Source organism: Hippocampus bargibanti, linkage group LG03 (assembly GCF_051943395.1).
Source record: "Hippocampus bargibanti isolate YZ-2025 linkage group LG03, ASM5194339v1, whole genome shotgun sequence".
In the NCBI taxonomy this organism is placed as follows: domain Eukaryota; kingdom Metazoa; phylum Chordata; class Actinopteri; order Syngnathiformes; family Syngnathidae; genus Hippocampus; species Hippocampus bargibanti.
The window spans coordinates 3,180,922-3,204,907 of NC_142736.1; the positions used below are offsets into that span (position 1 = coordinate 3,180,922).

Consider the following 23,986-nt stretch of genomic DNA (forward strand, 5'->3'; position numbering starts at 1 on the left):
TACACATGCTGACTCTTTTAGTTAGCCACTTTATAACACAACACACACACACTTACACACACATTCCTGTTTCAATGGTTTTGTGAGGTCCGGATAAATCTAGATAAGAAGTGAGGACCACCGTTGCTGATAAGTTTAGAGTACTAGTGTTACATTTGAACACTAATTGTCACCCCATTTCCCACTTAAACTTCTTTAAAAACAAAGACATAAAAAGTGGACTTGAAACTGAAATAACAGCAGCAGTGAGGTTTCTGAATGGGTACATTCAAAGTCCTCACCCCTGTAGTGAATTTGGTTAAAATATTGTTTAACTTTTTGTGGTATGAACTTTTTCATCTCATTAACCACAAACACACACACACACATGAACACACACAGTGAGTAAAAAGTGTGTGTATCCAAGTGAAATGAAAATACACACCAAAAAAATCATTTTGGGTGAATTTGTGAGGACCTCTGAAACGTTAACATATGCATATATAGACCCTCTAGAAGCCTTTAGAATGAAAAACTTGTGAGGACCGGCCAAAAGGTCCTCATTTGTCAAAAATGTCCTCACTACGTACGGTATAAAATGTTAGTGGTCCTCAAAAGACTAGTCATACACACACACACACACACACACACACACACACCGCCACGCACGCACGCACGCACGCACGCACGCACACACAGACACACACACACACACACACACACACGCACGCACGCACGCACGCACACACACACACACACACACACACACACACACACACACACACACACACACACACACACACACACACACACACACACACACACATATCGATATAACGAGACTTTACTGTATATCAATAAAAAAAATAAGGTAATTCATTTTGGTGGAGCTCCATTTTGACAAATTGAACATTTCCAATAAGAAGTAACGATAATGAAAATAATCATTTTTTAAAGTGACGGTATTTTCTGGAATATAAAACGCACCTTCAATGGATGACATATTTAAATACATTGTCCATACATAAGGTGCACCACATTATAAGCTTTAACGCATGACATATTTTAAAATATTTTAATTATAAGACGCATGGTCAGCTTCTGAAAAAAATATTTTCTTTTAGGTACGCCTTATAGTGCAGAAAATATGGTACTTAGCATCAATTTTATTCAGACGATCGGTTTATTTCTTTGTTAAAAATGCATGAACGGCAATTTTCACACAAGCTAAACTTTGATAATATTTTGTTGAACTGCTTATCTCAAAATTTTGTCAACATTAGCTACACACAAAGTTTGAGCTAATCCGTTTTTACAGTGTTGTTTGCCAGCTGTTATTAGCCATCTAGGAGCGGCTAGCTGCTAGCCGCTAACACTAGAGACATAGCCGTTCCAATATAAGGTCAGATACCAACTTGGGTCGATGAAAAAAAACATTAACGTTATGAATCAGTCGATATTCCGGACGTGATGGAGAATAAGAAGTTATCATATTTAAAAGTTTCATGCTGTTATATGCTTAGTCAACATGTGTGACTCGGATACACAATTGAAGCACAGACAACCTGGGGTCAATCTGAGGTCAACAGACACAGCTTGTTAAACTCTCATTTTCATCTTGGAGATCTGGCCTTGGACATAATTTAGGACTTGGGAAACTCCTTTATCACCGAAGCAATTCACGACTTGAAACTCCTTCACAGGAAGAGCTCATTAGCCAGGTTACAAATTTATCAGTTAATGGAAGAGACAATGCATTATTGCTTACAGCTTTTCACGCTCAGAACGTTCCAGGGGCGTAGCATTCTAATCAAGAAAACTAAGTTTTACTGATGTATCACGTAAATTTGCATATACTCTCAATAAATAACTTGGCAGGGGGCTGCATAATTCAGACGTCTGTCATGAATGGCTGCGTCTCCTGCCGGCAGTAAAGACAATCTTTCTGGGTCCGAGCCTTCCTCCACAGTGTCCGAAAATGCGTAGCTAGTCATTGACTGAAAATGACATTCCAGATCAGCCTTGAGCAGCGATGATGTCATTTTCAGGCGACAGCAAATGACAAAATGGCGAGTCACCCTGGTGTGGCCGCTAGCCTATAGCAAGGTACGTAGCAAATAAATATTGACATTCACAATCACACAATTTCATCATCAAATGATGGTAGAGATATGTTTCAAAGATATGTTGCGGGTGGACAAAAAGAAAAAAAAAAAACACGCAAACGCCTCCTCAGAGTGGTGAGGTAAAACATACTCCAGTTCTAAAATGGATATCGAGTTTCAAAATGGCGGCGGCGCATTATGGCGAGCCTGTGGAGAGGCAAGAAGGAGTCGCCCGCGGAGAGAAATCTGCTGTCACGGTGGCGTGCCTAAAAATGTCTTTTTTGGGGGGCTATTTGTGTCGACTAGCGTCACAGCAGTAGACGCTTGTTTTGTGGTTTACAACGGCTGAAGGAAAGATGATAGCACAGATGGAATAGCCCGTTTTTTTCTGCCCGCCCCACTCTTACATAATGACAACAATACGCCAAGAAAAAAGCACAGAGGGAGAAAACTGATGCCGGAATCGAACCCGGAAACACTACACTGCGAGGCGGACGTGTTAACCAGTTAATCACGGTGTCTCATAAACTACACAATGATGAATACTTTAATAAGATTTTCCTAGTACAGGTCAAATCTGACTTACGACCCACGTGTTCCGTTACGTCCAAACGGTCGTAAGTCGAAATGGTCGTAAGTCGAAAACCATTCAAAATGTTGAATAGAGACTCGGAGCCGACTGTTTTTGTCATCTATTCCCCCAGTCTTCGGTTAAAGCCGCACATGATTGGTCGATATCCGTGGTAGAGGAAGGAGGGGAGAATTACAGACACACGCAGCAGTGAGGAGAAGGGGCGGGGTTAGCGTAGACAGGTGGACTAATGTTATCACATTATGCTGTTATTATTATTAAATTACGATATTTTTTACTAGTTGGTATGATCGCATTATTAATATGAAAAACAAATGAGTGACAGCTGATCATCAGACCAGAGTAACCACAGGGAAAGTGAAAGTTAGTGGATGCTCTCTGTGCACATATAAATCAAGCCATATAAATAAAATATTTGATATAGTAACATACTCATGTAACATATTACATGAGTAATTCATTTTTTTACAGAATTGTACATGATTTTTGGTAGTTAGTTAATTTAAGCAACAAAAAAAAACAAACAAACTGAGGAGCCACTTGGGAGCCATAAGAGCCGGATCTTTTTAGTGAGCCGAGCCAAAAGAACCGGCTCTCTGAAAAGACCCGGAATTCCCATCACTAACACTTAAAGAACTATCTGGCAAAGATCACGCGAGCAACAGAGGCTTAAATAGCCTCTGATTGCTAATTAGGAAACACCTGCGCGCGCAGGTGAGCCAAACGGGGGATGAGGTGGGTGTGGCTAACCGACCAGAGTCAAATGGAAAAACACTGAGCGCTTCCAGCAACGGCACCCGACTTTGACATGACATCTTAATTAACCAGTGGAAAGGGGGGGGGGGGATCAAGTGCTAAAAAACATGACATGATTTTTAGTGGACGGGATTATATTCATTAGCCGCCTTTGATTTTTAGCATAAATTAACATAACGGTTCTAACATGTTCTGTCGTAAACGTTGGGGGGGGGGGGGGGAGAAAGGGAATACGTGGGATGTGGAAAGACGGCAGCAGACTCAAAGTAATCATGGAGGGGGAGGCCTGCTTGCTTTGCCTGCCTGCCTGCGGGGATAATCACTGCAAAGCTCCACTGTCCCATTCACTGAAGATAAAAACCCCACTAGATTAATACACACACACACACACACACACACACACACACACATATACACACACTTACATAAGTCACACAGACCACTTTCTCCTTTTTCCGTACATGTGTTTGCTTTTTCTTTCACTTTGCCTTCTAGAGTTTTTTTATATGTAGGAAACACACGTACACACGTGTACACACATACACACACACACAAATTCCTGTTTCAATGGTTTTGTGAGGTCCAGATAACTCCAGATAAGCAGTGAGGACCACCATTGCTGATAAGTTTAGAGAAGAATTAGTGTTACATTTGAAGACTAAATGTCACCCCATTTCCCACTTTAACTTCTTTAAAAACAAAGAAATAAAAAGTGGATTTGAAACTGAAAAACAGCAGGAGTGAGGTTTCTGAATGGGTACATTCAAAGTCCTCACCCCTGTAGTGAATTTAGTTAAAATATTGTTTTACTTTTTGTGGTATGAATTTTTTCCTCTCATTAACAACACACACACACATAAGCAAACACACAGTGAGTAAAAAGTGTGTGTATCCAAGTTAAATGAAAATACACACCAAAAAATCATTTTGAGTGAATTTGAGGACCTCTTTGAAACTATAACAGTTGCATATATAGACCCTCTAGAAGCCTTTAGAATGAAAAACTTGTGAGGACCGGCCACCACTCACTACGTATGGTATAAAATGTTCATGGTCCTTACAAGACTAGTTATAAAAACACACACACACACGCGCGCACACACACACACACACACACACACACACACACACACACACACACACACACACACACACACACAGACACACGTGCGACATACTTGGAATTTTTTTCAAAGCCTCCGCACCATAAGAATGCATGAACTCATTCACTGCCAGACGTGCGAAAATGTGTACACTCCAGTGCCAGGGTTTTTGTCATTGTCATTTGAATTTCAGGTCCCACAGAATATTGAGTTTTAGGACGACACAAAAATTCAATACAGTGTTAGAAACTTTAGACTCTCTTCTTTCATCAGAAAAGAGTTCATTCCTAAATTATATGTCTGTTGCTATACGAGCTTGAAATGAGGGCGGCTGTCCAAAATACAATGCAATACGTACATATTGGCTTATTTTCCGCTTGAACAACAGCTAAAGCTGGAACAAAGCGCTAACATGGAAAAAAAAGGAAATACTGCCCAATTGTGGAAGGGAAAAACATTGCCAGAGGCAATGGTTAGTGCTTTATCAGCACCAAAAAGAGAAAAAAAAATAAACTCTAATAAATTCGGGAATGGCGCTCTACGTCATATTTTCAATTCCCAAATAAATTTGTGAAGATAATAAGTAAGAAAATATATAAGTAAGTATAAATATAATGAATCAGAAAATAATAAGTCTAATGCATTGAATGTTTATGTATTCCGAAAAGTAAATAAATATTCGGTATGTCCTGGAATTTGAGTGACGATGACAAAAACCCTGGCACTGTAATGGACACATTTTTGCACATCGTCTGGCAGTGAATGAGTTAATGAAAAAGCAACAAGCGTCAAAAAGCTCCTGCATTCGCCAAGGTGCGGCTTTCAAAATAAAAGCCCACACAAGCTTTTACAAAAGGATCGTGACATCAATGAAAGTACACTTTTGTTGACATGTGCCACGAACTAGAAACATCAAACTAGCAAGAACCGCTTATCACAAACAATATTCCAATGTAAGATTTTCGCTCGAGGAATTTCATTGGCTGAATTTTAAAAGCACGTCCGCCAGACCAGGAGTTAATGTCAGCTTGAGTTGATTGCCCGCTTCTCGCTAATGTTATTTAACCGTACCACAACACAAGTCCGGAATAGTAACCTCCTGCAAATGTTATTTACATCCGGAGTAGCTGTGACGTTGTGTGCTCCTCTACATTGTTATTTGTCCATACAGTTATACCTCGGTTTACGAACCCCTTGGCTTATGAACTTTTTGGTTTACAAACGTTAAATGTATGAAAATTTTACCTTGGCATACGAACTTTTTTCGGGATACACACGGAGCTGCCTCAATGAGTGATGTGTCATTCGCGAACGAGCCCGTTCTTCTAACAACAAAATGGCAGCCGGCTTGTTTTGGTCCTCTATTCCCCGCCCCCAGTTTTCGGGTTAAAGCCACGTGATTGGTCAAGAACGCAGCAGTGAGGGGAGGTGGTTTAAACATTAAAGAGACAAGCAGACGACAGAGAGAGAGTGACAAAATGGATAGAAAACAGTGACATTTGGACTCGTTTCAACTTTGCTAGTTCAAAAGCAGAGTGTAGACTGCAAGGTTAAAATTCCCATCAATCAGGCTCCACAAATAACCCGCACAAGTCATCTGTACACTTAATGCATAAAGCTATCAACCCAGCTAAACAGAACACAATTGATGAGGAATAAGGTAAAATTATCGCAGCGAAAGCACCTACAAGGGATCATTCCTCAAGATGGTGAAAGAAGAAGGCTACGTTCTTCATCAAGTGTTTAATGCTGATGAAACCGGCCACTCCATTCCATCAAGCCATCAACGACCATCACACAGGTAACTAAAACCACTTTATTATACAGTACAGTTTATTTCTTTCAATATAATACCATAGCACATTTATTATACACAAAGTAAAGTATATGTTGTGTAGTTTTAAGGCTAAGAAAATTACAAAGTAGAAAATTATGTTTTATGGGGACCTGGGAACGGATTATTCTCATTTTAATGGTTTCTTATGGGAAATTATTTTTTGGGGTACACACTTTTCGCCATAGAACACTCTGTTTGGGATTGCCTAGCGTTGTGTTTCGTCGCAGTTAAATGAACATTCATTCAACAGCCAATGAATTATACAATTATAAATCAATATGTTATAATGCGCTATATAAACCAATATGTATGTATTACATTCTACTTTGTACAGCCGCCCCCATTTTAAGCTCCGATAACTCCAGACCCGTGTAACTCGAGAATTAACTCTTTTTTTTTCAAATGAAAGAAGATAGTCTAAGGTTTCTAATGCTGCATTGAATGTTTATTTACTCCTAAAACTCAATATTCCATGGGTCCTGGAATTCGAGTGACAATGACAAAAACCCTGGCACTGGAGTGGACACATTTTTGCACATCGGGCAGTCAATGAGTGAAACATTGGTTTAAATGGTCAATTTGTGAGCACAGCCACATCCCGAGTTATAAGAAAGAGTATGCACACGTATGCAACAACATTCGCTTTTTTTTTGTATTCCTATTTTCATGTCAGCTTTTTAAACGCTATTTTTTTTTGTGTCAATGGTGATGTACAGGTTAGGGTGTTAAGTTTTGATTTAAAAACATTATCTCAGATTTAATCGTTTTTCTGACACATTGATATGTTTTAAAGAGTGGAAAGCGTTTACGATTCGCAATATTTGGCATCTGGTCTCAAATCCTCACGAATAGGCTGACTGCCACATTCGGAGCTCTCCTCGGTCCTGAAACGCTACACACGGGCGCGAATAATAAACTACGACGCAAGCAATAGTACTTTACATTGCCTTAAGAAATACAATACAAGTCCTGTAATCATTCAGCATTGTTGTGGAGAGAAATAAAATTGATCTACCTAAAAGCGTAGAAGAAGAAAATGCAAATGTCGAGGAAGAAGGAAGGCAGATTAAAAAAAAAAAGACGACTAAAAAAAGTAAAGACCAACCTGAGCAGGTTTCCTTTTTCGCGTCTTTCGTTCAATGTGCAACGATACCGCTCACAGATGTCCGCGTGCGCGCAAGAATACAGGGTCGCGCGCACGCACAGCCGCGGAGTGGAAGACGGACGCTACCGGTTAAGGTTTCTACAAAATAAGACAAAAACAGTCACTTAAAATGTTCAATTATTGTCCTTACGTGATTTAAATGATTCGATATTTCAATTCCGTTTGGTGGAATTAAAAATGCGCTTTAAAATTAAATATGAGAGCAGAAGCTTCACATTTAGCTTTCTTAGTACTTGGGCTGTTGTTAAAGCGCCATATAAATCATTATGTATTGTATTATACTGTATTTACCGACATTCGGTGCCGTTTCTTTCCAAAACATGTAAGCTATTTAATACAGAAGCGAGTACTGGCTAGCTATCTATTGGCTATCTAGCTAGCTATCTATTGGCTATATGGCTGGCTATCTGTTAGCTATCCATCTAGCCAGCTAGTTAACTTTCTATTTGTTATTCCGGGTTGAGTGAACGCTGGCGCGTGTTGCTGCCGCTGCTCACCCAATGCAAAAAAAAAACGTATCCTGTGACTGTAAAGTGACCTTGAGAGTTTTGAAAGGCGCTTATAAACGAAATGTATTATTATTATTACTACTAAAGTACACAGGTGTCTCTATGGGGCGTTTAATTTCTGTCACTGAATTAACCATTCTCTTATTTTGAAGATGGACTCATCCAGCTTCCTGCCTCGGAAGACGAGCGTCGATGATAAAATGGCTACGCCCTCTACGTCATAAATCACGGATTAAACCATTCACAAGCAGGAAAAAATATGTTTTTTTAAACACACACGCACACTCACACAAAGCAACGAAGGAAGGTCACAACGTAGGTTTAAGAAAAAAAAAACTGGGGAGACGGCAAAATGGCAGAAAGGAAGGTAACAAATCCAGCATTAGGAAGTGGAAGATACCAGAAAAAAAGATGGTGGTCTAGAAGACCACCACAGAAAGTAACAAAGGTTCAAAATAAACAAATAAAAAAAAAAAAAACATGAAGGATGAAAAAATGGCAGGTGTGTGAAAGAAGGTAGCCAGTAACCAGTTCAGGGTGTCCCCTACTTACTGCCTGAGGATAACTGGGATAGGCTCCAGCACCCCATGCACAGAGAGAAACCAAAGCGGGGGTGTTGAACCCGGTACCACTTCACTGTGAGGTCGATGCGCTAAGCACTGCACTACCAGGCCACGCAGAAGGGAAATTATGCCAATAAGAAAATAAAATCTATTTACATTCATGTTTCTTAGCATGTGCACCTGAACATTCTTGGAAACAGGACCCAGTCACATGATCCATAGATGCCATGTTGGAGTAGGGGGGTGGGCGTTGGAATGTGCTGTCAATCACGCTCCCACCGCCCGTCACTTTGCGGTCGCTTGTCACATCACTTCACAAATACGACTGCTCATTTCTTCCTCGTCATCGCCTGCTCCTTTTCGGGTACAAACGCAACACAATTTCCTGTGCCAACATACCCGCGTCAAAGAAATATCATCACATTTTCTAAATACTACGGTGATACCTCGGCTTACAAACTTAATTGGTTCCCAGACAGAGTGTGTAAGGCGTAGTGTGTATCCCAAAAAATAATTTCCCATAGGAAACCATTAAAATGAGAATAATCAGTTCCCAGGTCCCTATAAAACATAATTTTCTACATTCTACGCCTTAAAACCACACAAAATATACCTGATTTTATGTATAATGTGATATGGTATTATAATTAAAGAAATAAACTGTACTTATAATAAAGTCGTTTTATTTACCTTTGTGATGGTCGTTGATGGCCTGATGGAATGGAGTGGCCGCTTTCATCAGCATTAAACACTTGATGAGGAACGTAGCCTTCTTCTTTCACCATCCCTTGTAGGTGCTTTCTCTGCTATAATTTTACCTAGTTCCTCATCAATTGTGTTCTGTTTAACTGGGTTGACAGCTTTTTGCATCAAGTGAACAGATGGCTTGTGCGGGTTATTTGTGGAGCCTGATTGATGGGATATTTTAACCTTGCAGTCTACACTCTGCCTTTGAACGATCAAAGTTGAAACGAGTCCAAATTTCACTGTTTTCTATCCATTTTGTCACTTTCTGTCGCCTGCCTGTCTCTTTAATGTTTAAACCCCACCCCTCACTGCTGCATTCTTGACCAATCACGTGGATTTAACCGAAGACTAAAGGACAAAAACAGTCAACAGCCATTTTGTTGTTAGGAGAACAGGCTCGTTCGCGAATGACACATCACTCATTGTGGCGCTCATGTGTATACCAAAAAAATAGTTTGGATGCCAAGGTAAAATTTTCATGAATTTAACGTTCGTAAACTGAAAAGTTCGTAAGCCAAGGGGTTCGTAAACCGAGGTATCACTGTACAGTAAAAAAAAAAAATCAGAATGATAAACAAACAGCAGACTCCTCAAAAATGTTCCTTTTTGTGTCATGATGTGACATTTCATAGCATGTTATCTCCAGCAGTCGGAGCACCCCCCACTAAAAATGGCCAGCATGGCCCACAGGCAGGAAATTACTTGGCCGTTGCATGATGTATTAACACGCGCGTACACGCACGGCCTCCCGTCATCGGCATTGACTCACACTCTGAAAAAAGAAAAAAAAAAAAAAACACATCACTGCAGGCAAGCATGAAATAAAATGAACGGCATTTATATAACACATTAAAAATATTGAAAAGGGAAATTATCAAATTTGAGTTAAAAATCATAATCAGAATAGATTTATTGTGGTTATTGTGTCACAGAATGGAACAAAATGGAGCCGTTTATTGATGACTTCTTTCAAGTCTTTGTACGAGTACACTCAAAAAGACAATTCAGCATACTAGTCGAACGAAAGAATGAATCCAAGGATGGATAAGGCCCAACCTGAACCTTATATATATATATATATATTGTTCCAAGTGTGAAATAATATCATGGAAGGCAGGAGGTCAATTTAAAGTATGACTATTGTGCTCAATTTTCTCTGAGTGAGGATAAAGACTATATACAGACCCTAAGGTGGCTTTTCAAGATTTTTAGTAATTGCTCCTCAATGAAAAACATGTTTTTCATGGACGGCAGACTTACTGTAAAATATTTTGTTGTGGAGAACCGTTCCATACTCCGCGAAAAAAAATATTAAAGTGCTTCTTGAGTTCACAACTTAGAGTTAAAAAGTTTTTCAGGAACCGTGCGGTAACTTGTTCGTTGTGTGAGTTGCGTTATGAACAAGAAGGCGACTCCAGAGCGTCAAGTCACGATTTCAACCCTGTAGGTTAAACGTCCGAAGGCAACGACTGGAACAGCAGTACGCCACAAAACTGACCGTGGTCCTAACGAAGAAAGAAAAATGCACAGAGACATGAAATACAATTTTTAAAAAAAGATAGATTATATATTATATATATTATAACATTATTTTGAGTGATGTATAAAAGCGGCAAGTTCAAATATATTACCATACCTGTTTTTACCCTGATCATGTATTTATTGTTTATTTATTTATTCATTCATTTAAACATGTATAGCTATGTCGTCCGTTCATGCATTGATTCGTTGATTTATTCATTCATGTATTCATTCATTTATGTATTTATGTGTGTCAGTCCGCCCAATAATTTTTTTTTCATTCATTTATTCATTTGTCCGCCCACCCACTTATTTATTTATTCATTCATTTGTTCATTCGCCCGCCCGCCCAGTTATTTATTTATTCATTAATCCACCCATTTATTTATTTGTTCATGTATTCATTCATTATGCATTCATTCATATGTCCGCCCAGTTATTTATTCATTCATGTATTCGTCCGTCCACCCATTTATTTATTTATGCATTTATTTATTCATCCATCCATGTATTCATTCATCTGTTTATTAATTAATTTATTTATTCATTCATTCATCCGTCTGCCCAGTTATTTATTTTATTCATTCATTCATTTATGTATTCATTCATCCATCCATCCACTCATTTATTTATTTATTTATTTATTCGTTCACTTATTTGTTCATTTATTCATTCATTTATTCACTCGTCCGTCCGCCCAGTTATTTATTCATTCATGTATTCGTCCGTCCACCCATTTATTTATTTTATTCATTCATTCATTTATGTATTCATTCATTCATCCATCCATCCACTCATTTATTTATTTATTCGTTCACTTATTTGTTCATTTATTCATTCATTTATTCACTCGTCCGTCCGCCCAGTTATTTATTCATTCGTGTATTCGTCCGTCCACCCATTTATTTATTTATTTATTCATTCATTCATTCATTCATCCATGTATTCATTCATTCGTTTATTAATTTATTTATTCATTCATTCATCAGTCCGCTCTGTTATTTATATTATTCATTCGTCAATCCATCCACTCATTTATTTATGTATTCATTCATTCACTTATTCACTCGGCCGTCCGCTCAGTGATTAATTTATTCATTCATTTTTTCCATCCGTCCACCCATTTATTTATTCATTCACTTATTTATTATTTTATTCATTCATTTATCTATTTATTCATTCATCTGTCCGCCCAGTTATTTATTTATTCATTCGTTTATTTATTCATTCATCCATCCCTCCGTCCATTTATTTATGTATTTGTTTATTTATGTATTTATTTGTTTAGTTTAGTTTGTTTATGTTTTATTTATTTGTATATTTATGTGTTTATTTGTTCATGTATTGTTTATGTATGCAATTATTTAGTTATTTATTTGCTTGTGTGTTTGTTTATTTGTTCATTTATTATGTAGGTTGTTTTTTCGTTTGTTTGTCCGTCCTTCGAGCCGACCTTATCCATGTATTTACAGTAAAGTCTCGTTATATCGATATCGGATATATCGATAGTCCCGGTTATATCGATACTATTTCTATGCACGCACAGAGAAAATTACATGCAAACAGGGTTGGATATATCGATAGTCCCGGTTATATCGATATTTTTTCAGACTCCCTTGAATATCGATATAACGAGACTTTACTGTATTTGTTTACATTTATGTGCGTTTATTTATTGATTTTTTTTAAATATTATTTGTATTTATTTACATATTTATATGTATTCATTCATTGAAATTGCACGAGTTCAAAGCGGGAGGTATCAAACCTGCGGTGCACTCCTGCCAAGGCCGTGTGTTGCAACGGAAAGAGTTTGGGGTAGATGACGGTGAACATGGCTTGAGTGCAGCGGTGACAGTGACCCAGAGGGAACTGCAGCAGATCGAGGAGACTCTTTGGTAGCGGAATGGGAGGCGGCAAGGTCACATCTACAAATCGATATTTGATGTTATGATCTCAAACACGCACTCGTCGTTTGTTGCACCGTGCTAGCAGAATGTCCACGACGTGATTGTCACGTTTACAAAAGACACAAATTTGCCTCACCTGCGGGATGGCGGCGTTGACGGTGGTAGAGGCGGTGTAGCCTTCTCATGGCGAGTTCCTCCAGGGTGACTACGTTGTCGGACTCCGAGGACACCGCTTTGACCTCGGTCGGCAGTCCGATCAAAGCCTCGCTCAGCGCCTCATTCTGCTCGTCCTGGTCCGTGTCGCTACTATGTGGGGACACGCCGCACCTGTGGACGCGACAAGAGGACATTTTATGAGAGGTGTCACAAAAGATCATAGGCTGGATTGGATTAGCCTTTCGTCCTGCAGTGGAGAAATTCACATTTCACAGCAGCAAAGTGATGTAAGTTGGTAGAACTAGTTGATATACGCATCCTAAAAACATCCAATGTTATTTCATTTCCACTTATTTTTATCAGTTAGTTAGTCTGTATATGTATGTAGTTTAGTATACACGTACGTAGCTCAGTTAAAACCATAAGCTATCTTATTTCAATCTAATATAATACAGTGAGACCTCAACTTACAAACACCTCAACTTACAAACTTTTTGTGTTACAAACGTCAAATTTATGAAAATTACACCTTATAATAAGCACTATTTTCATAATACACACCCACCACGGCTGGCGGAGTGATCTTCGGCGGAAGCACACGACCGAATGGCACCTGAGGTTAAGTTGCCAACAGTCCTTATGGAAGGTGACTCTCCTTCCATAAGCCATCAACGACCATCAAAAAGGTAAATAAAACTTTATTTTACAGCAGTTTATTTCTTTAATTACATTCGTCATGTAATGCGCCTCTCTTTCCAAACAGCAATTCCCTTTGACCTTCGACCTCCAACGCCATTCCATCAAGCCATAAATGACCATCACAAATGTAAATAAAGTGACTTTATCATACAATGCAGTGTATTTCTTTCATTACAATACAATAGCACATTTATTACACATAGAATAAGGTATGTTGTGTGTAGTTTTTTAGGCTTATTTAGTTGAAAAGTATATTTTATGGAAACCCGGGAACGGATTATTCCCATTTTAATGGTTTCCTATGAGATTTTTTTTTTGAGATACACACTATCTGTACACTGTATATCACCTTGCTTCCTGCTGATTGAATATTTAGACCAACACAAGTGAAGAACTGAACCAGGAGAAGAACTTTAATATTCACCGAACAAAAGTAAGAGGAAAGGAAGAAGTAGAAAAACAAAATACAGGAGCTGCTGTAAAGCACTTCACATTATCTTTTAAAACATTCAAGTGATATTTTTCGGATTTAAAAAAAAAATGCTAAATGTTGGTGGTTTGTCGGGGGATGTAATTGATTGGCAGAACAGAACAAATTGTAACAAAGAGGGTACAGCAAGTCTTTGTGTTGTCATGTTATTTGTTACGTAGTTATTTTAATTTTATTGACTTCAAGATGGCGCCGCGAGAGTGACTGCCGTTCCACCAGCTCCTGTATTTTGTTTTTCTACTTCTTCCTTTTATAACTTTGCTGCTGTGAAATGTAAATTTCTCCACTGTGAGACGAATAAAGGTACAACCAATCCAAATCAATCCAACAATTACCAGCAAAATAACAAGATGTAAATTGAAAGGAAAATGTTACCCGCTGCATCCAATGACCTTGTTGTACAAGTACGACGGAAGGCCTTTCAGGTACAAATTGTTGTCCACAAACACAAACTGCAGTTCGCGCGATCCTCCTAAATCTAAAAAGAAACAATCACAAGGACGTGCTAGTTAGTTGTGGCAAAAAAAAAAAAACAATACAAATAAAATACCCCAAAAAAATCTACGAAAAATAAAAATAATAATCCATTTCATTTACAAGCGCCTTTCAAAACTCTCAAGGTCACTTTACAGTCACAGGATCAGTTTTTCTGTGGGTGAGCAGCGGCAGCCACATGTGCCAGCGTTCACTCAACCGGGACGGCTATTATTAGCTAGCTAGCTAACTTGATCTATATGAGTTATTCCCAATTGAACGAGGTCACCGTTGCTGGCTACCTAGCTAGCTAGCTATTTGCTATCTATTAGCTGTCTAACTAGCTAGCTAGCTATTGATTTTTCTATTAGCTAGCTAGCTAACATGATCTATTTGAGCCATCAAGCATGATGACGCCGACCGACCTAGCGGCAGGAAAGTGAGACGGTTGGCGGCCATGGAGAGCTGCGTGAGGCGAGCTAGCCGGCACAGGTGGCGCGGCACGTGGCTCAGCAAGTTGTGGTCGGCGCTCAGGTGTTGCAAGGACGAGCAACGGTGCAGCCGGTCAGGGAGCGACACCAGCTGGTTCATTGACACGTCCAAAGTCTCCAGGAACTGGAGGTCACCGATCTCTTCATGGGATAGGAAGATAAATGACATTTTTGTTAATGTAAAGACACAGACTATTATCAACCGTCGCATTAACATATTTAAAGGACAACCGACGTCTCCGGACAAGTTGTGTCGATAATTTGTAAATTGGCTTCAAATGACTTCTGCTCAGCGTATTTTAATAAGATTCCACCGCATATAGCTATATTTTACGTTTTAAGACTCGCTCTGAATATTTAGGAAGTCTTGTTTTTGAGTTGGTGACGAGTCCGTACGTGACGTCACAAAATCACCGCCCCCTGACCAAAAAAAAAGACACATTGTAGCAATCCTTCCATCACGTCAATGTATTTTGCTGTACTTGGTTGGTCTGGGGAGCTCGTGTTGCACCCAAAAGCCGCCAGAAGAGGGCGTCCAAGCTCCATATAAGGAATTTATCAGCCTGTGGAAACGGAGGTGGCCACAGGAGTTCGCCATTTTATGCCTCTTTTTTTTTTTGGGTGAGAGATTTGACCCCAATGTTGCCTCAAAATGGCACATATAATTATTTAATCGATTGCAAATATGTATACTTTCCTCTTCAAAATTATTTGAATCATATTCATAACTGGATGTGTAACAAGAAAGCATCTTCTCCGAATCTGAAGCCATTGTTTGGATTCTCCAGCAATGCAAGACGTCTTGGTGTGACGTCACGAACTGGGGGCGGGACTTTCTGAAAATGCCCAATTCGCAGCTCAATTTTTTGCAGATTTTGGACACTTTAAGTCATTTTTATTGGTGTTTTGTATTTGACTAAAAATATCATACTGCGTGTTTTGGGTATTTTAGATGCTATAAAACGTTTTTCTGATGTCAGTTAAAAAAACAAAAAAGTGACGTATGTATTATTATTAGTAGTAGTAGTAGTAGTAGTAGTAGTAGTAGTCAGTAGTAGTAGTAGTATTGTTGTTGTTGTATTGTAACGACAGGTAGTAAAATGGAACACTGCTGCCACCTACTGACCAATTAGGCTACTACAGCTGAAAAGTGATCCCAGCATATGCAGTCAAACTTCGAGCGATATACGGTCGAAATACGGTTCGTTGAAACCGTTTCTTATAAAATGGTCGCCAACTACGGTGTATAATATGAACATTTATAAATGTAAAAACATACCTGTCAACCCAAGGCGGTTGGCAATCTTACAAATAATGGAATTTGCCCTTACAAAATGGTGACTGTCAGTAATCTTACGTTTTTATATAGCATATGTAAAATGTAACAAAAATACCTCTTTTTTTTAAAAAAGACTATTATGAACTGTCAGGTAGTTATTTGAGCTGTTTCCTCTCGAAACGACAAGCTAACTTTTATTTCTATTTACTTATGATTGCTTTTCGTATTTTTTCAACAATAACAGCTTCGGCTGTTGTTAAATAGCTATATAAATCAATATGTATTGTATTGTAACGACAGGTTATAAAATGGAATACTGCTTCCCCCTCCTGGTCTACCAGGCTACTACAGTTGAAAAGTGATAACAGGAAATGCAGTCGAACCTTTAGGGAGGGTTCAAACCATAGTTAGTTGAAACGTTACTTATAAAATGGCCGCCAACTACGATGTATAATACAGTAAAGTCTCGTTATATCGATATTCAAGGGAGTCCGAAAAAATATCGATATAACCGAGACTATCGATATATCCGACCCTGTTTGCATGTAATTTTCTCCGTGCGTGCATAGAAATAGTATCGATATAACCGGGTCTATCGATATATCCGATATCGATATAACGAGACTTTACTGTATGAGCATTTATAGATGTAAAAACATCAACATGGTCGTTATACTGAAGCTTATCTAGTAAAGTAAGTATAGTAAATTCTTCTTCATACATTTAAAGGACAACCGGCACCATTTTTTTTTTGTTTCCTAACTGACATCAGAAAAACGTTTTGTAGCATCTAAAATACCCAAAACACGCAGTATGATATTTTTTGTCAAATACAAAACACCAATAAAAATGACTTAGTGTCCAAAAGCTGCAAAAAAAATGAACCTGGAAGTGAGCAGTTTCAGAAGGTCCAAGACGTCTTGCATTGCTCGTCAAAATCAAAACAATGGCTTCAGATTCGGAGAATATGCTTTCTTGTTACACATCCAGTTATGAATATGATTCAAATAGTTCAGAAGAGGAAAGCATACATGTTTGCAATCGATTAAAGAATTTATTTGTGCCATTTTGAGGCAACATTGGGGGAAAATCTCTCACCCTCCAAAAAAAAGAGGCATAAAATGGCGAACTCCTGTGACCACCTCCGTTTCCACAGGCTGATAAATTCCTTATATGGAGCTTGGACGCCCTCTTCTGGCGGCTTTTGGGTGCAACACGAGCTCCCCATACCAACCAAGTACAGCAAAATACATTGACGCGATGGAAGGACCGCGAGAATGTGTCTTTTTTACGGTCCTTTAGTGACGTCACGTACGGACTCGTCACCAACTCAGCGCGAGTCTTAAAACGTAAAATATAGCTATATGCGGTGGAACCTTTGTAAAATACGCTCAGTAGAAGTAATTTAAAGCCATTTTACAAATTATGGACACAACTTGTCCGGAGACGTCGGTTGTCCTTTAAGTCTCTCCACATGGCAGGATTGTCTGACACAAAAAAAAAAGCTAAAAAAAAAAAAAGAAGCACTTGGTCTGACCTGGTGGAAGGCTTTTGAGCTGGTTGTTGGACAGTCGGAGATGTCTCAGAGACCTCAGTCGTCCAACCTGCGGGCAGAGAAGCTGCAGGGCGTTGCTGCTCAGGTCTAGTGACTGCAGACGTGCCAAGTTTCCAATAGCTGAAGATAAAGTCACAAATTGACTTTCTCGACTTGCTGTTATTTGGGTGTTGAGGTCTATCGATTACCGAAGACTTACCTTCGGGAATAATCACAATATTGTTAGAGTGCAAATACCTAAAAGGAAAAGCAAAGTGTGCTGTTCATAAAATGTCTCCCCAAAAAATAAATCATCTTTACATTTATCAAAACATTGGTCACTCTCCCAATGGAAATTTGTAATTATTGTTGCAATAAATATAAATGCGAATTTGGAGACGCAATGAAAAAATAAATACAGATACCTTGGCTTACGAACTTAATTAGTTCCCAGACAGATTGTGTAAGGCAAAAAGTGTGTATCCCAAAAATTAATTTCCCATAGAAAACCATTAAAATGAGAATAATCCGTTCCATGGTTCCCATAAAACATAATTTTCTACTTTCTAATTTTCTCAGCCTTAAAACTACACAAAATATACCTCATTTTCCGTATAATAAATGTCCTATGGCATTATAATTAAAGAAATAAACTGTACTGTATAATAAAGTATTTTTATTTACCTCTGTGATGGTCATTGATGGCTTGATGGAATGGAGTGACCGGTTTCATCAGCATTAAACTCTTGATGAGGAACGTAGCCTTCTTTCATCATCTTGAGAAATGATCGGTTGCAGGGGCTTTCTCTGCCATAATTTTACCTAGTTCCTCATCAATTGTGTTCTGTTTAGCTGGGTTGATAGCTTTTTGCATTAAGTGTACTGATGGCTTGTGCTGGTTATTTCCATTTTGTCACTCTCTCTCTCTCTGTCGTCTGCCTGTCTCTTTCATGCTTAAACCACCTCCCCTCATTGCTGCGTTCTTGACCAATCACGTGGCTTTGTAAACCAAAAAGTTCATAAGCCAAGGGGTTTGTAAACCGAGGTATCACTGTCCATTAAAAATAAAAAACGGGTCACAATCATCTGAGGAAAAATATTGGAAGGCGGAAAAAGATGACATCGGATTTTTATTCCAGAGTGACACTGTTTGAAAAACATAATTCTGAGTACATATTATTTAAACTAACCCGAAAAATGGAGTGCTATCATGTTACATGATCTATAAGAATTTACAAAGCTTTTAATAGACGGCATTACTTAACTTTGTAGAATCTTTAAAGAATGGGGAAACTGTAAACATAATAAAAAAGGGCTCCGGAGTGGTGTTTTGCAAACATATAATATTTTTCATCTATGTGTTCATCGGCAAAACCCTTTTTTTAATTATTTAATTTGTTTTGCCACAAATAAACTAATCCACATTTCCACCCATTTATAAGTAATTAATGAAAATTAGTGGAAATGTAAATATTTATTTTTGTAACAATAATACTCACAGTTCTATTAGATTTGGTAGCTTCTGTGCAAGATTGTCAGGCTGAAAAAACGGAAAAAAGTCAATTTATGACATGAACTTCACTCCTTTCGTGATTAAGCAATGTAAAATCCATATACCAGCGTGGTGAGCGAATTCCGTTTCATGTAGAGCCTCTCCAAGAACTGCAGTCCCTCATCTTTGAGGAGCTCCACGGGGAAATGGTTGAGATTCCTGTAGTTGAGGAAAAGATTCTTGTGGCGCTCTTGCTTGGCCATGAAGATGGTCTCGTGGAGCTCACTGGCCATCTTGGAAGGTGAGTCTCCTCTTCTGTTCTGTTCTTTTCCCTATCTATGCTGTCATCGTCTTTCTGGAGTCAATAAAAGAAACATTGAGAAATGAAAGGTGATTGTTGTTATTGTTTTGTTGTTCAATTTTCAACAGAATTTCGAATTTTTCATTTGAGTATAAGAAGAAAAGTACCATCTGTGGCAAAAATATGTGAAATAAAAAATTGTAATGCTGATTCATTAAATCGTACCCAATATTCTCTGGACTGTATTGTGAAACCAAGCAGGTGCAAACTACAAATTCGTGTCAAATAATAACGCATGTCCTGTTAGGCTTCAAGCAGTACAATGTGTGTGTGTGTGCATTCCGAACACTAAACATAATTAATTACAACCGTTTCGGGCTTTCAGGAGACTTCCTTCGAGAACGTTAGCACGATGAAGCTAAACTAAATTAGCCTCACTGTCACCGTTAACACGACAACAAGCGCGGAGGAAAAAAATGACGATACCAATATTAATCGCTTACCTATAGGACGGAGGAACATGTTTATGATAGAGACGCCAAGGTCGTAAAGACACTACTATAAACGTTTGTAACAAAAACATGAAATTAAAATAAGCTAAATGCAATTCGCTAGACTGTGAAAAACAAGGTGACGTCACTCCCACTCCAGACGCTTTGTGTCAAATCAATACTTTTCCTGAAGTTTTTCCATCATATATATTTGAATTTCTGAGCTAGTCATAAACAATTCACAACATGGGATAATTAATAAACGATTGTCTTTTTAGTTTTAATTTATTTTTTGGTTACGTTATAATCACCCTCGAACTTGAATGTGCTGTGTCCAGCAGTTATACAAAAAAAATAGGTTTTCATTTATACATTGTGTTCACACATTATTTTGATCATTTATGAACAATACGTGAAACATATGTATTTTATATGTATTTATATGTAAAATATATTTTTAAATTACGTTCATGTTTACGCACGTTACGTCATTCCGGCTTTGTGGGTTGGCTGGTGCTGCTTTCGAAGAGGGTGGGAAATCTGATTGTCCCAATTCCGATCTAAAGCGTTCACGGAGAGTGGCTGATTCCCATAAATTGTTGGTTGTTTTGTAATAGTCACAAAGCATTTAATCTAATAGCAAATATTCGTCATAATTTCCTTCATTCTACAAATGAATGCGTTAGCTTCAAAGCATTCAATTTATTTCACCAAAATAACTTTATACGGGCAGATAACACAGTCTATGCGAATCAGAGTCAGAGTGTGAAACTGAAATTATTTCGAATAAATAAATGAATGAATGAATAAATAAATAAATAAATAAATAAATTTAATTGATAAGAAATTCGAAATATGTTTGTATTCTTGTAAATTATGTTCGGCCATGGTGTCTCCTTGGGGTCGCCATTGTCCAGTGACGTCACAAAGAAGTCGATCGATAACTTTTTTTTTGTCGTCTCTCCCACTTCAAATATTTCGGGGAAAAAATCTACATTATTCTATTATTATTTTAAGGGTTGATAAGGCATAACATAATACAAAATACATATTTAGATTTTCAAATATTTGTAATGTGTATTGCGGTTTAGTGCAAATGTTTAAAAAAGTAAACTAAACCATACTGTCGCTAGCAGCTATTGAGGAACATTTTTGTGCATAAAAGGCATTTTTTTAATCATCAACATTTTAATTTGACCCACAACAGAATGTCTTAAAAGGACAACTGACACTACAAATATCCGCCTGTGTGTTTTGGGTATTTTCGATGCTATAAAACGTTTTTATGATGTCAGTTAGGAAACAAAAAAGTGATGTCGGTTGTCCTTTAAGGCTCAATTAAAAAATCAAGCATTCATGACTTTTGCATACATTTTTATTTATCTTAAATGTCATGTAGAAAAACAAACAAAGACAAGAACCAGAAACATTGTGTCTTTTTTTCTTCAGCCAATTACCATTTTTCATGTATTTGTCATATACAAAAAATAAAAATTAAAAAAAAATGGGAAAAAAACACCCCTCCCAAAAAAAATCTCATTCTAAACTTTTCATTGAGAATTCTGGAAGGATATTGAGGGAAAAAAACGTACAAAACTATATTGGCCATGGTTGCAAGATAATAAAAAAAATACATTTACTTTGAGGCCATCCAGTGGTAAAACAACAACAACAAAACTCCAATCCATTACTTCTGTCTTAACTGCATTTAAAAGCAGAGAAAAAACAGTACCTTGGCTGTCACCATGACAACCCCAAAGAAACCAAAAAAGTCAGGATTTTATCACCTTTGAACTTGTGACCCAACCAATCCTGATGTGGTCTAATATGTCATGAAATATGTCTTCCAAAAAAAATACCTCTCCCGGGGGGGAAACAAAATGTCCGCCCAAAATACACCCACATTTCGCATATGAATGTGCCTCCACATACTTGTACGAAGGAGACGTGGAAGATGATTGAGTGTTGTGGCGTTTTAGTTTTTTTTTTTTTTTTTTTTTTTTTTTTTGCAGTGACAGAAAAGTGGGTAGAAAAAAAAATAGCTGAGCTGTATTGCAGTATTTTACACACAAAAAAAATCCACCTATTTGCTGATATGTCATGAGGCAAAAAGTATTTGAAAAGGGCAGGGGGAAAAAAAATGAATCATAATTTAAATGACAAAAAGTAATAAATTATTATGTAATATTACAAGAAAATCCCCGAATGCACAGTCGTGATTTTTGGACAATAGTGTGACATGAAAAAAAATAATAATAAAAAAAATTAAAGAAATCCTGTTTTGCGGAAAAAAGTCAGAAATTCTAAAAAAAAAAAAAAAATACTAAAGTTAATTTCGTCAAAATATGACATGACTATAACATTGAATGTGACCGCGACGACGTCAGAGGATGTCGGAAAGTAACGACCTCAAAAGAAAAAAGTCCCAAATTTGACCCACAAATAAAAAGAAAAAAAAAATAATATGAGAATAAAGTTGTAGCATTGCAGAATTAATTTTGATCGAAATTACAAAACTAAGAATATATTTCTGTAATGTGACACCGTATAATGTCCCAAAACCATAATGTTGAACAATAACATAGCGAGCTTTCTAGCTAGCTGGTAGAGAGCTTTCTAGCTAGCTTGGTAGGAAGCTTTCTAGCTAGCTGGGTCGAGGTCGAGAGCGTTCATCGAGCCATACCTATCTAGCTAGCTAGCTATATAGGGAGCTTTCTAGCTAGCTAGCTAGAGAGCTTTCTAGCTAGCTAGATAGGAAACTTTCTAGTTAGCTAGGTAGAGAGCTTTCTAACTAGGTAGAGCGTTCTAGATAGCTAGGTAGAGAGCTTTCTAGCTATCTAGCTAGGTAGAGAGCTTTCTAGCTATCTAGCTAGGTAGAAAGCTTTCGAGAAAGCTTGGTAGCACGCTTTCTAGCTAGCAAGATAGAGAGCTTTCTAGCTAGCTAGGTAGAGCGTTTTCTAGCTAGCTAGGTAGTTTTCTAGCGAGCTAATTAGAGAGCTTTCTAGCTAGCTAGGTAGAGCGCCTTCTAGCTAGCTAGGTCGAGAGCTTTCTAGCTAGCCAGGTAGAGCTTTCTAGCTAGCCAGGTCGAGAGCTTTCTAGCTAGCCAGGTAGAGAGATTTCTACCTAGCCAGGTAGAGACCTATCTAGCTAGCTATATAGAGAGATTTCTAGCTAGCTAGGTCGAGACCTTTCTAGCTAGCTAGGTCGAGACCTTTCTAGCTAGCTAGAAAGAGAGCTTTCTAGCTAGATAGAGACCTTTCTAGCTGGCTATGTAGATAGCTTTCTAGCTACCTCGGTACAGAGCTTTCTAGCTAGCTAGGTAGAGAACTTTCTAGCTAGCTAGGTAGAGAGATTTCTAGCTAGCTCGAGAGCTTTCTAGCTAGCTAAGTAGCGATCTTTCTAGCTAGCTAGGTATAGAGCTTTCTAGCTCGCCAGGTAGAGAGCTTTCTAGCTAGCAATAGCTACATAAAAATGACGATTTGTTTTTAAATTTATCACCGGCAACATATCAACAAATTACACAATGTGACGCTTTTTTAGGACTTCAGACTTTTCTGTCTGTTTTTTGAGCAAATGTTTTCTATGCTATTTTCATGAAACGTAAACCTTTTTTCTATTTTCACTTTTAACACAATTAAATGCCTTTCACTGCATGATGTTACAATGTATTCCCCCCCCAAAAAAAAGCTCTACTTCCAGCATTGTGATTGGTCCATTATCTACGTGGTCACGCCCCCCCCCCCCCAAAAAAAAAAAAAAAAAATAAAAGTAACACAAAGCCCATATTTCCAT

The 23,986-nt window shown here is 38.0% G+C and overlaps 2 protein-coding genes across 3 annotated transcripts in view; both read right to left on the reverse strand.

Annotated features, from left to right (window-relative positions):
- Positions 1-7,615, reverse strand: part of LOC148899971 (synaptosomal-associated protein 25-A-like) — a 36,673-nt gene extending 29,058 nt beyond the window's left edge. The window contains exon 1 of one of the 2 annotated variants that reach the window (XM_088991524.1): positions 7,478-7,615. The gene's annotated coding sequence lies outside the window, so the exon portion shown is untranslated. The remainder of the gene's footprint in view (positions 1-7,477) is intronic. The other variant, XM_088991523.1, reaches the window with a different exon arrangement.
- Positions 7,616-10,235: 2,620 nt separating this feature from the next.
- lrrc28 (leucine rich repeat containing 28) lies at positions 10,236-20,341 on the reverse strand. Its single transcript, XM_088991522.1, has 10 exons — positions 20,207-20,341; positions 19,528-19,757; positions 19,410-19,450; positions 18,131-18,168; positions 17,914-18,051; positions 15,032-15,238; positions 14,508-14,610; positions 12,924-13,114; positions 12,646-12,805; positions 10,236-10,861 (listed from the first exon to the last, which is right to left on the reverse strand). Exons 2-10 carry the CDS (start codon positions 19,693-19,695, stop codon positions 10,792-10,794), a joined length of 1,116 nt encoding a protein of 371 aa, XP_088847648.1. The 5' UTR covers positions 19,696-19,757; positions 20,207-20,341; the 3' UTR covers positions 10,236-10,791.
- Positions 20,342-23,986: the final 3,645 nt, after the last annotated feature.

Bases quoted from the DNA above. Each gene is read 5' to 3' on its own strand.
- lrrc28 (XM_088991522.1), bottom strand. From the start codon at position 19,695: ATGGCCAGTGAGCTCCACGAGACCATCTTCATGGCCAAGCAAGAGCGC. The intron at 19,451-19,527 runs GTATATGGATTT...CCGTTTTTTCAG, and splicing joins GGAATTCGCTCACCACGCTG to CCTGACAATCTTGCACAGAA. The intron at 18,052-18,130 runs GTAAGTCTTCGG...CTTTATCTTCAG, and splicing joins TATTGTGATTATTCCCGAAG to CTATTGGAAACTTGGCACGT.